The sequence below is a fragment of the Pseudomyrmex gracilis genome, unplaced genomic scaffold (assembly GCF_002006095.1).
Source record: "Pseudomyrmex gracilis isolate BER0280 unplaced genomic scaffold, ASM200609v1 scaffold_379, whole genome shotgun sequence".
Taxonomy (NCBI): Eukaryota; Metazoa; Arthropoda; class Insecta; order Hymenoptera; family Formicidae; genus Pseudomyrmex; species Pseudomyrmex gracilis.
Window position 1 is genome coordinate 85311 of NW_018020963.1, and position 13460 is coordinate 98770.

A 13460-nucleotide genomic window follows, 5' to 3' on the forward strand; every position below is an offset into this window, starting at 1 on the left:
GTAGATATATATTGATAAAGGCCTAATCAAAGGCAGAAAACGTTTTATATTATACATTACGTGCTTTGAATAAAGTAACGTTACTATCACACACACATTTTCACCAGTGTTGTTTGCTTCAAATGGCCAAAAAATTTTCCTGTTATTATATTTATTAGTTGTTTTTTTTGTAAATTCATCATCTAATTATTTGCTATTGAAAATTTATATATACAATTTAACCAATAAATATATGATAACTGATACATCAGAATCAGCAAAGTTATAAACATTGTTTAGATAATAATTATTACGTATAATATATTATTCAAGAAAAAAGTATTATTAGAAGAATTTTTATATGCGTAAGTATATATACATAAAGATATATGTATACATGAAGATTATGATAACATACATGTGTTTAATAGTTTTAACTAAAAAGGAGAGAAAAAAAGAAGGAAAGATAATACAAATATGAATCATAAAAATGATAGGGATAGGTTGAAAGAAAAGAACTGCCAAATGTTTAATAAAAAAATACATTTTATTAATTATAACGTCATGTATGCTTGAACGACGTTAGACAATAACAAAGCGTTAAACTTTTAGTTGTGACTTATAATATCAAAATACAATTTATAAAGAAAACCGACTACAAACGTCTGACAAGTTTGAGAATCATGTGATCTTAAAAACTAATAATATCACAGAATATTATTAGTTTTCAAGATCACATGATTCTTTACAATTACTTACAATCTATGTTCGCAACGATTTTATAATACTTGAGTTTTATACGATGCTTGAGATTGACCGGAGTGGCTTCGGATTTAAGACTGCGACTGCGATTAGGACTGACTGCCTTGATCGTTCGGAGTCGGTTTATATAAGATCAGATTTTAGTCGAAAGATCTTATTCAGAATTTTTTTGGACTGTTGGACCGTCTGATTAGAATAGTATAAAATATGTGGATATGAGGGACGTCCTCGGGTTAGTTCGATAAAACTAAATTGTGTAGAGTAATCGGCCAATAGAAACCAGATGCAGAGTTTTATTTAATTTAAAATTAGTTTGATACATCTATCTTTGTCAAACTAATTTTAAATTATATTGCGTTGAAGTGTTAATGTTTTGTTGACTGTAGATGACTTAAATATAAGTTGAAACGTTTCGACACACAACTCCTTTATATTATTGCAAATAAAACCCTGCATCTGGTTCCTATTGGCCGATTACTCTACACAATTTAGAATAGTATAATCAGAAAGTTGTTCTGTTTGAACATTTTCTATCGGTCGGCTGCGCGATAGCCTGGATATTTCTTGTGTCGAAGGTTGCTTCATAAGATATTTCGAAGGATCGATGGTACGTCATGGTTCTTATCGTTAACTGTTCATTCAATGATAAATGAAAGTTCTAAAGTTTACGCGTGATTAAGTTAGATGATGGTCACATTATAAGGGAATAAGAAAGATTCGAAAGCAGAACTCTGCACTTTTAGCTTACTCATAAAACTTACAAAAAAGAATAGATAGGCAATCTATGCATAGAACATAAGTCGGTAAAAAAAATAAAATTTTTCACTGTTTGTGAATTAGTGCTTTCCTGCGGCGTCACATATGTGTCAGCGCAATCCGTTCGCAAAACGGCATGCGCCGCACTGCATCCTTTTTCCGTTTGAATGTTCAATTAAAAGCGCGGAATTTAAACGAGATTTCTGAACAAACTCGCACAAACGATCTATAGGCGGAAAAACGTATTGTTACGTCCTGGGGACTCCACGGGCCCCTTTTTCTTGCAACGTGACGCGCCGACATACAATAAATTCCCTTTTTTTCTCAATAACTAACACGAACGGACTCGGACTTCGACGCGATAGACGCGCAAATAGAAAAAAAGAAAGAAACGATTACAACCCGTTGTCGCGATTTACATATTTGCTGATACTCTATCCCTTCGAACAAATCGTCACGTTTTAAAGCATCGAGCTCGGCTCAACACCGTGACCTATAAAATCGAGGTGATAGAACAACTTCATAGCGTGGTGATATTTTCCTTTGTTAAACAGTTCGCTTTCTATGACTAAAAATCGCATATGGAATAGCACTCATATATTAGACGATGCGGTACAGCCAGTCTATTGTTTTTGCACAAGACGATGTTGCGTACGACTTGGCAGATGTTATGCAAACACATGTATCGATACATCTGTTGTGAACTGAATCTCATGCCGCAACTCAAATCCACGCGCAAGCTTACACCGAAAAAATTGTGTTCTTGTTTTGAGGATATCCCACTTACTTTAAGTATGTTTTATTATATCCGAAATACTCGGTGTTATAGACCCGGTGTTATATAACAAAACGATTTGTTAGTGAAACTAACAAATAACCCATCAAAACACTGTATTTTCCGTGATTATTTACAAAAACATTTACTAGAACACAGAAGTGTAACAAAAGAAAAAAGTTTTTTAAATAAAAAATATTTAATAATAATATTTAATAAAATTTTTTTAAATAAAAAATATTTAATATAAAAAAACTTGGCGCGGCTGCACCGAAAACTATATTGAATTAAAGTTTACTCTGATATTATAGCTACTCAATAGTTTTTTTTATTAACCATACAACAAAGTACGTACTTTTCGAACTCTTTTGATGAAATAACATTATTTTCTTTCGACAAAACTCATCTAACGGTGATTCTCAAAAGTATCGAAAATTAGTTGAAGAACTCTCATAATTGCTACACTCTTGTAGCGCTATGCTAATTGATTTATTCTAAAATTAAATTTTTATATGTGAAGTACATAAATAGCTCATGTGTGCTAGTGTGTGTGCTCTGTTTTTAGTTTTTGGTGCAGCCGCGCCAAGTTTTTTTACATTAAATATTTTTTATTTTAAAAAATTTTACATGGGTTTTTGACTTTTCACACAAAGCGAAATCTATATGATTCGACATAGTTTAAGATTGTCCACGCAAGGCGAGGTCATTTCTTACATCGATGAGTGCTTTATATACAAAGTACACTGATCACATAATATTTTAAACTTTCTATTGTTTTGGAATATTTCATATTTTTTATTTTAGAACGTATAAACAACTTACAAATATAATATTTTATATTTTGCAACAATATATAAATATATAAGATTTTACTTATAATGTATAAATATACAAGATTTTACTGGCGCTACTTATTGATATCATTTCTTTTGTAGAATAGATTTTGTAGAGAAAGATTTTTATAGCAATATGTTTTCTAGAGATATACAAGTTGCGCATGTACTTGACGCCTTTTTTTACTTTTTTTTGAAAAGGTATTTTGTTCGGGATATCACACATTTTTGTGGAATATGTTTTTGACAAACACTTCTTTCAACACAATACAATGTATTTCTACATAATAACAATAACGTATAATAACAATAACAAAATAATACGTATAACAAAGTGTTGAAAGTATTTCCATTAAAAAAATTGTTTTCTGTGACTTCTAATCATATTCGGCAAGAAATTTTTGCTATTGTTTTTATCTGACGCAAAAGTATTATAAAATGGTTACTTATTATAAGCAATTTTAAATATTTTTTTTATTTGAGAGAGTTTGATTTTTCTTAATTTTTTCCAAAAAGAGTATGTAAATATTTTTAGCGCCTCTAGGCCATTTTGTTTTATTAATTGTCCCACCATAAACTTCAATTCAATTAGATATTCCTTCTCGACATGTACTTATACTCGTACATATATATACATACATAGAAATCATCACTACTGACGACAAGAGAAAGGGCACGTTTTGCTCTGTCGGTGAAGTCGCGCATTAACTGTCCGACGATGACGACCACGTTTCTTAATTCTTATAAAACCTAATTTTTCGAGATTTTGGACTTTGTAGCGAGATATCTCCGTTGGGAAGGCACGGACGAAAAAAATTGTGAAATACTTTTTGTCGTGCCTCGATCTCAACTTTCAATCGAGTCTAGGCCGAACTCGATCGGTTTAGCCGTTGTTGAGATCGAAAAATCTCGAAAAGGCTCTCGGCTAAATCTCGCCTATAAGAGGCACGGGCAGAGATGCCAGATCGGAGACTCAGTAAGCATGCAACAGCAAGTGGAGGGGATACGCACACACGCGACAGCCGTGTCCGTGTGCGCTCGGCGCTTCGGCCAATGGTTGGCCAACCACACGGACACGGCTGTCGCCTGTGTGCGTATCCCCTCCACTTGCTGTTGCATGCTTACTGAGTCTCCGATCTGGCATCTCTGGGCACGGGGTATCTCGCGCAGCGCGCGCGCACTTCGTTTGCGCATATACTTGGCGCGAGGCACTACCGTGCCTCTTGATCTATTCAATATCGTTTTTTTATCGTATATTGGTTTTTAATATAATAACGTACAAAAGTTTACTTGGGTGCTACATTTTGATATCACTTTTTTTGTAAAACATGGTTTTAAAGAAAGAAGGTTTTGTAGTATTTATAAAAAAGTTTTTCGAGAAAAAGAAGTTTACAACACACCGCAAAAGCATCAAATATCACAATTTTTTTACTTCTCATAAAAGGACAGAATAAACAAAAACACAATTGGTTTTACATTTTACACGTAAGTTTAGTTTTTTTTTTCTTTATTTAGCTTTTTATTCATTTTTATACATTTTATTGTATTTTTGTACGCATGTTGTATTTCTGCGATTCTTTCTGTAATATATAATATACAATTCTTAAAATATATTTTTGTTGAATCTTTTTTGCATGCAAAATATAAAACTGAATATTATTTAAAATAGTTTAAAAATGTACTTAGAAAAATGATTTATTGTCCTGGGTCTTTAGTGTGTGTACAAGTAGAGAGATTGTGTTGGTCCAATTCATTTTATAGTTGAATTTTATAGCACATTTCTGAAAGCATTTTTTCAAAGTGATTAAATTGTTCACTACTGCTTAAAATTAATCGAAAAAATATAACAAAAAAAAAGCCTAAAAATCAAAGTACAGTTTAGCGAAAAATCGAGAATTAATAGTTTTGTTACAAAAAACCATTTTACTTTTTGTGTTTTCACGAAAGTCTAAAAGTTTTTAGATTTTATGTAAAAAAATAGCACACATAGCAAATATTATTTAATATTTCTGAAAAAACTTACACTGCACTTAAACGTGTCATTTGGTTGATTATTATTTTGGTTGTTCTCTGGATCACATATTGTCTTCGTCATTTTTTGGTAAGAAAATTTTGGAACAAAATTGCACAGTATATTAGACGAGTAAAAACTAAATTTCAAATAAAATTTACACTGATAGTTTTGTTAGGTTCTTCAGAATCTTACAATACAAGTTGCCCCTCCCACTGTCTTCAAAAAGATGGTTGAATAGCCAATAAGAAGCAAACCTGTGTCTTGAAGAGAGTAATGAATTTTCTTTACAAAATTTGAAAGAAATTTAATTAAAAAATTCATATCTATATATATATATATATTCACACAAATATACATATATGTGAATATATATATATGTATATATACATATATATACAGGGTGTCCCCTAATTGCCGTCTCACCGTTTGTAGACAGATAGAAGGGGTTATTCTAAGACAAAAAGTCTTATACCACTTTGGAAGATTCGCAATAATTAACGAAATATTAATTAATAAAGATCCGCTAATCAGCGTGCATCCAGCGTAAGGACAACCCAGTCTATCGCACCGTAGCGACGTACGAAAAGTACGCAATGAATCCAGGCGCGCGCAGCTCGCGGTATTATACTTTTGAAGTGTATTGTACCACAATAACTCCCTTAAGAGAAGGCGAATCNAAAGTCGGCACTTCGCACCGAATTTGCCAGTGACGGAACGGGGATGAATAGCCTTGTATTTTTTTGATACGCGCGTACGTATCGATAAGTTTCAATCTTGGCGTCTAAACTTCTTGAAAGTACGCCTTCTCGACTAAACTATTAATTAATAAAGATCCGCTAATCAGCGTGCATCCAGCGTAAAGACAACAACCCAGTCTATCGCACCGTAGCGACATTCAAAAAGTACGCAATGAATCCAGGCGCGCGCAGCTCGCGGTATTATACTTTTGAAGTGTATTGTACCACAATAACTCCCTTAAGAGAAGGCGAATCGAAAGTCGGCACTTCGCACCGAATTTGCCAGTGACGGAACGGGGATGAATAGCCTTGTATTTTTTTGATACGCGCGTACGTATCGATAAGTTTCAATCTTGGCGTCTAAACTTCTTGAAAGTACGCCTTCTCGAAAGTCATGCTTGATACGCGATTATTATACAGAGTGATCTGCTTCAACCCCTCTCTTACGATTTATCTAAGATACCTAAGAATCTACAAATTTACGAAAGCAAACAATCTACGATAAAATACCTCATAAAAAAATATGTAGCAGAAAAGACAGTAAATTATATAGTTTCTTCAGGTTGCTCTCACAATAATTGGTATAATTATTGAAAATAAAATAATGTTCTCGAAATTTTTGGTCAGGAGTTTTTTTTAACACGTAATATTGATTTCGCTTTCGATATCTTATACCGCTTAGTGTTTTCTTACATTAGATGTTTTTTTTTTCAGTTACGTGCACACATAGTGTCTATTAGCGTGAGACACAATGATATGCTTTTCTCGAAATTAACAGACGTTGTTATTATACACACATTATAATGTCGCCTGTGAAAACGCAGCTGAAAAGCATCCATTTTATTATGCGTTTTAGTTACATAGCAAAAGATAGAGTTTTTGTAATTTATGGTGCATTATCTTTGATTTTAGTGGGGATTACGAAAGATAACATTCTTCAATATTTTTTTAATATTATCAGAAAGATACCTACTGTCTTTGCCTCGCTGCGCTCTCACAGATTACGTAATTCAAAAACAAATGTTATACATATTTTTTATTTCTATAACGATCACGCTCGGTTTAGTGCAATTCAGCAGGGCGCCGACGTCCAAGACGTCCATAGATCGTTTGAAAGTCATAGAACGGTTCATAAAGCGTCTATGTGTGTGTAAGGAAAGGGGGAAAAACGGTAGCGTGCGCGGGTTCGAATTTCCATTACTGTTCTAGGACCGCCTTTTCGACGGTTTTGACTATAATACATAGATATAATAATACTATGCCATATTTTCGATAGGTCAGTTCCATCTCGTCTTCTTTTCTTTTCTCTTTTTCGAAATCCTCGTCTCTGTTCTCTTTCCGTCTTCAATGCCTAGCATCGATGATGCCAGACTTTTGGTAGCACGGTAGCATGGAGGGAATACCGCTCTTTATACTGGGTACGTGTGTGCTTTATACTTTATACGTCCTCTCCACGTTCTGTTGCAAACGTCTCAAAACTGGCATCTCTGATCCCAACAAGTAACTGCAAAATAGTAACTGTTTTGTAAGTTTGTACTTACTTTGTATTGTTAAAAATACTGTTGTTGACCTTCAATATCTGTTCGTTGAATTCTGTCAGTTATAATTTAAACTTGGATGTTATTCACTAAAGCATATGGCGGAAAAAAAACGAACATTCTATTTGTACTCTTCTAGAATTTATACACTTTACTTTACTTCTGCACATGTATTTAATTAAATCACATTAGGCAATGGTAAATGTCTTAATATGATGTCGCGCGAATATCAATTCAAATAATATTTATCTGTATTTATTTATTATCTGTATTAATTTATTTTTGAAACACATTGATGGCACCGTATTATTTAAACAAAACTGCGACGAAACAACAATGTCGTCTGTACTGGTTTTTATTTTTATTTTGTTTTTTGTGTTTAATCGCATTTTATGCACGCGAGATTTTTTTATATATATCATATAGATGTTGACATTAAGAACTGACTTCATCGCCTTGCAATGAAGAACTGAGTTCAATATTGGTCATACGTACCCATGTTGCCAGTAACCGTAACAAACAAAGTCAACCAATCATAGATCAGAACGTCATTTTCCCTATATATCGTATACTATTATACTACTATATTAACTACTAATTAGATAAAACAATAGGAAAAACTATAAAAAGACAAGCTTATATATTACAAAATTCACTTTTAGAACTTTTACTGAAATTTAAAGTTTACATTACATAGATTTTCAGTACTGGTAGTAAATTTTGTAACTCGAAAATAATAGATTAGAGGCGTTACGTAATTAGGTTAAAAAAATCGTACAAACTCGCACAAACCATTTATAAAGTGTAGTAATCGATACATCGATACATCGATATCGTTACTACAATCGAATGTCATCCTAGCAACCGATACATAATCATTCAATTATTCTCAACAACTATTCTCTTGTTCAATTATGTATCTTCATTCATTCCAAGTTTATTCTTGTAACCATTCACACGTTTAATAAACCGACTCAAGTTTTGTAAAAGAACAAAGTTAGTTTAATTTATTTCGTGAGTGAATAAACATAACAGTTTTTGGCGACGAGGATTATGGAATCGACCATCTATGCCCATATTTGGACTTCGTGCGTCTCCCTTTCTCGGGCCTCGTGCCTCTCATTGCGAAGATACGCGACTAGCAATATAGGAGTATTACATATATGGTCTACAAGAGGTTTGGCCCAATGATTCACGCCAATACTTTGCGACTTGAGATTTCGGAACTTTCTCCGTTACTGGATTATCATANGAATAAATCCCTTATAAATCTTACAGCTCAAAAGTGGGATATTGAAGGTAAACTATAATTACCATTTTGCCTTTGTTCTCGAGATACAAGTGAATAACGGCTGTAACCGCCATATTGTCTTTTTCTGAGGAAATCCGCCATTTGGTAGCAAAAAGCTTCTTCTTTTCCCTATTCGCGTGTTTCGCTGCGATGAATAAAGTATTCTTGGAAAAACTCTCAAATATATATTTTTTAGTAATTTATTAAGTCTTATATTTCTTTTACGTTATACAAAAATTCTATAATTTTCATATGTAATAGAAACGCCTTCCTTCCATAGCAATAAAAACACGTTTTTTGCCAGCTTTTTTCTTCTTGTGCTGTTGTTTCATCGGTATAAATTCTGGGGAAATTCCTGTATCCTGAAAAAAATTTTACTTCTTTATTAAAGTACATATATTTATTATATATTATATTATATATTATGTATTATGTATTTATTGAAGGTTAATATGCATTTAAGGTTACACTTCACCGATTTTGATGGGCTTTAGATATGTTGTAGGGCAGATACTAAGTAATTATTCAAAAAACTTTCGCGGAGGACAGTCTTGGTTATATACATATGACAATTTCAAGTTTCAGAATTTTAATGCTTTGCTCTAAAATAGAAATTAATAAATTTTCTTGTTGATAGTAAAGATATTTATGGACATATTATAATTGTTTACGGTGTGGAACAGATGCGACTTTAAANCGCGAACGTATGCTTTTTATGCATTTACCAAACGTATACAAGCGTTTTTTTGATATTATGGCAAAACATTATCCGCCCTCAATATAAGAAAAAAATAAAATATCTGTAAATAATCATTCTTTTTTTCTTATTTCGTTATTGCATAGGATCCAAGTAAATGTCGCTGTATGTCGAAAGAGTCTACATGATTTCTCGAAGGAGGGGGAGCAAGGATAGAGGCAAAGCCACTTCCCCTGCGGGGGAGCGAAACCCCCCCCTGTGCCTACACGCTTACACGAACAAAAAGAACATAAAAGTAGTAATTAATAAAAAATCTTAGGCTCTGAGGTTTCTAAACGCGAAATATATAAACAGCAATAAGAGCCGTACGCTAGATGTTGTTGCGGAAATATTTATATACATATATATGTATATATATTTCCCGCGCCGGGCTGTCTTAAGGGCCTTCTACAATAAGATATTAGTAATAAATCAGAAGTCAGAAGCAAGAAATTGACCAATCACAGTCAAATCACAGAAGAATAATCGATTGTGATTAGTTAATTTCTTGCTTCTGACTTCTAATTTATTACTAATATCTTATTGTAGAAGGTCCTTTAGGCGTCGTCTACAATACAGTCGTAAGCCGTAAGAAATTGACCAATTACAATCGATTATTCTTCCGTGATTTGTATGTGATTGGTCAATTTCTTACGGCTTACGGCTTACGACTGTATTGTAGACGACGCGCGTGAGACAGCTCGATGCATGTTTATTTGCGGATCTTTGTTAATTAAGATCTCGGTAATTATTGCGAATCTCGTAAAATGGTATAGGATTTTTTAACTCAGTTTTACTCTTTCTACTTTCCTATAAGAGATGTTAAGTAATTGTCGGACATCCTGTATATACTCTAATAGGCACATTTGTGAAAATATTGCACAAAAATGGCATCATGATTCTTACGTCATGAAAAATGCTCGAAATGATGTCGTTTACATCGATGCAACGCTGCAAACGTTGAATTCCTGAAGTGCACTTCTTAATATTTCCGGACTTCGAGTCTAGACCCCGAATATCCCCCCTGATTGATTTAAAATATTGCGAAAAAAACGGTATTCGGTAAACGGGGTTGCTAAATAAAACTACTACGTACTATTAACAATCACGCGAATGTTTGTAATGCGCTACATAATCTCTACGAAATTTGAGTGATCTTTCGATAGAATTTACGACATGCTAACAAATACCGCAATACGTAACAAAATAGCAACAGAAATTTAACTATTGCTTAAGCTTACTGAAAAACTCGCGAATACGTACCTACAATGCATCGCCCGGTGAATTCATTGCTCCAAAAATAATCCAACATGATAAGTGTAGTAATCGATACATCGATACATCGATATCGTTACTACAATCGAATGTCATCCTAGCAATCGATACATAATCATTCAATTATTCTTAACAACTATTCTCTTGTTAAATTATGTATCTTCATTCATTCCAAGTTCATTCCTGTAACCATTCACACGTTTAATAAACCGACTCAAGTTTTGTAAAAGAACAAAGTTAGTTTAATTTATTTCGTGAGTGAATAAACATAACATAAAGAAACATATATCTAACTATCGGAAAAAACTATATATACTATAATAAATAATGAGATAATGAATAATTCTGTTGTTTTCGTTAGCATCTTTGAATTTGATCAAGACTTATTTAGAAATATGTAATAGTTTTTGTCTATGAGTACCAACTTTTTATCTTATTTATCTAAAGGTCTTATTTATAAATCTTATTTATACAGCTGCAACAAGGAATTTACCTTTTTAAAACGATGATGTGTTGTTGATAAAGTGCAATGTCCCTTTTTTCACTTTTCCAGAATTCAACAGCTCTTTTATAGTCATTATTTATAATTTTGCTTTCTAATGTACGACTATCTTCTCTCTCATCTTTATCACCTTTCTTCAAGTTTTTTCATTTCATCAGCTGCAATAAATTTTGCATCGAATACGTTTGAATCTCAATAATTCTCAAATTCTGGAGGTCTATTGTGTATCATGCAATATAGTGAAAATTACAAAAGTGAACGAATTTACTAAAATATCTATGATCTTATTGGTCAACAACTAGTAAATTTGCTCACTTTTGTAATTTTCACTACATTGCATGGATACACAATCGACTCCCTAATGTAGTGTCAGTCTGCATAGCAAATGATAAATCATCCATTGAATTTTTTATATAGATAAATTTTATATATAGATATGAATTTTATATATAGATGAATTTTTTATATACATATATATGTGTATAATGTGTAAGTATAATAAGCAGTTTGTTGTTATTTATATTTACATTTTCAAAAATCAATGACAGTAGTTCATATAAGTTTTTTGAAATAATTGTTCTTTATATTGTGCAACGTGTTGTATTTTCTTGAATTACAAGAAAATTACGAACAGAGCCAACGAAAAAGTCATTTTGACATTTTTCGTGTGTTTTTTGTTAGAGCTTACTTTAGCTGTGTTCCAGAATTGCTGCCAGCACGCTGCCAGTGCTAAAATTGTATAATATATGTGACGTAAACTATAGATCTTTAGCGTTTAGTGAATTTTGGAACACAGCCTTTATGTGTAGATAATAATATTGTCAAAAAAGTTGCTCGCGCGAATCGGTTTGTCAAAGATGCAAAGATACAAAAATACGTAGTAGATACATGATGTAAATTTATACTAGGAGAACATCGTCATGTAAATTCCACGATTAATGCGAGGATGCGTAATGATAATAGTTACGCGCAAGTGATCCGAGCTATTTCAATAAGAATTTCTTGCAGCCTCGCCGTAAAAGATAGAAAAGACCGTGAGAAACAAGCGGAGCCGTAGAGGTATGCCGAGGAGGAATTAAAATTCATGTAACATACAGTGATATAGCCGCATCCGGTCTCGATTAAACGGTGTTTTTATCGCTACTGACTTACATGAGTCTTCACATACGTAATCATATCTGCTATGTAACTGTGCAGCGACTCTCGTCGACGATTAATCAACGTTAGAACGGAATTAATCATCGAGAATGCGAATACAACTGTGCAGGTTTATCTATATGTTAGATTATCGTCTATTTAAAGAGAGATTTCGGTCTAGAACGCATCGAAAAAACACGATGATTTTTCAAAAAAATTGTTTTTGAACAAATTTCCGATCCGCTAGATCCGGAATCTCTCTTTAAATTTTGTATTTTTTGTATCATATGTGAAAATGTGCGTTTTCTTTTTTTTCTATTTCAGAAGCCAATCCAAAGCTTCCTATTTGGCGTACAGACGAGAGCGCGGGGCTCCGGATAGCGAGGGCAGCTACAAGAGGACAATGTCGCCTACATCTCGAATGGACGATTGGCCGCCTCCCAGAGATCACGACGATCCCGTGCTCTTGCGCGTCACGCCGCATCATCCGTCGCAGCAACAACAGCATCATTATCATCATCATCATCATCATCATCACCACAACAATCATCAGCAGCATTCGGATCTCCCCAAGTCGCACAGCGTGGACGCTCTTCATCATCGGTTGGAGGAAAGATGTTCCCAGCAGCAACATTCGGCGGAGATGGTCGGTAAGCTCCCGCACGAGCTCAACAAGAAGTTTCAGACCGGCGACGTGAGATCCCGAAACGAGAACAATAACAACGACAATCTCGAGGACCGGCATCAGCACCATCACTACCAAGAGAAGAGGCATTCAGAGAAAAGATACGATTACGAGCAACGCAGGGAGAGACTGTCGCCGCAGAGCGTGGAAGTCCTTAACGACAGGAACAGGCAGCTGGAGCGAGAACGTCGAAAATTGGCAGCGAGCTGCGAGCCCCTACCTCAAAATAGAGAGGTGAGATTATTCTTTTTCTCGATGTTTGCGTGTTTCTTTTTTTTTTTTTTTTTTTTTTGCATAACGACAAACTGTAAATTGGGGGGTCTGGGGTTAGAGCAGTGCTCTTTCACGCGCCGCGAGATGCGATCCGATTCCGTAACATTTAATTTCTCACCGAGTTCACGTGACGTTATTTGGCGGGCTTTTCACGCCGTCATTCGCTT

General features: G+C 33.9%; 2 protein-coding genes across 3 annotated transcripts in view; one reads left to right on the plus strand and one right to left on the minus strand.

Annotated features, from left to right (window-relative positions):
* Positions 1-13460, plus strand: part of LOC109860408 (protein Shroom-like) — a 100605-nt gene that overhangs the window by 78535 nt on the left and 8610 nt on the right. Inside the window, exon 6 of the mRNA XM_020439469.1 lies at positions 12660-13254. Within this exon, the coding sequence (XP_020295058.1) occupies positions 12660-13254 (595 nt within the window). The remainder of the gene's footprint in view (positions 1-12659; positions 13255-13460) is intronic.
* Positions 6622-11602, minus strand: LOC109860411. Of its 2 annotated transcripts, none has more exons than XR_002250821.1 (4): positions 11190-11602; positions 10685-10879; positions 8709-9047; positions 6622-7360 (listed from the first exon to the last, which is right to left on the minus strand). XR_002250821.1 is itself a non-coding variant. In XM_020439480.1 (4 exons), exons 1-4 carry the CDS (start codon positions 10731-10733, stop codon positions 7288-7290), a joined length of 381 nt encoding a protein of 126 aa, XP_020295069.1. In that variant the 5' UTR covers positions 10734-10958; the 3' UTR covers positions 6622-7287. The 2 variants fall into 2 exon arrangements, 1 of the variants encoding a protein (XP_020295069.1); XM_020439480.1 differs by lacking the exon at positions 11190-11602 and having other exon boundaries at positions 8709-8830; positions 8911-9047; positions 10685-10958.

Excerpts from the sequence above, each read along its gene's own strand:
- LOC109860411 (XM_020439480.1), bottom strand. The coding sequence starts at position 10,733 with ATGTTGGATTATTTTTGGAGCAATGAATTCACCGGGCGATGCATTGTA. Across the intron at positions 9,048-10,684 it reads CACCGGGCGATGCATTGTAG|GATACAGGAATTTCCCCAGA; the intron begins GTACGTATTCGC and ends AATTTTTTTCAG. Across the intron at positions 8,831-8,910 it reads TTATAGAATTTTTGTATAAC|CGAAACACGCGAATAGGGAA; the intron begins GTAAAAGAAATA and ends TATTCATCGCAG.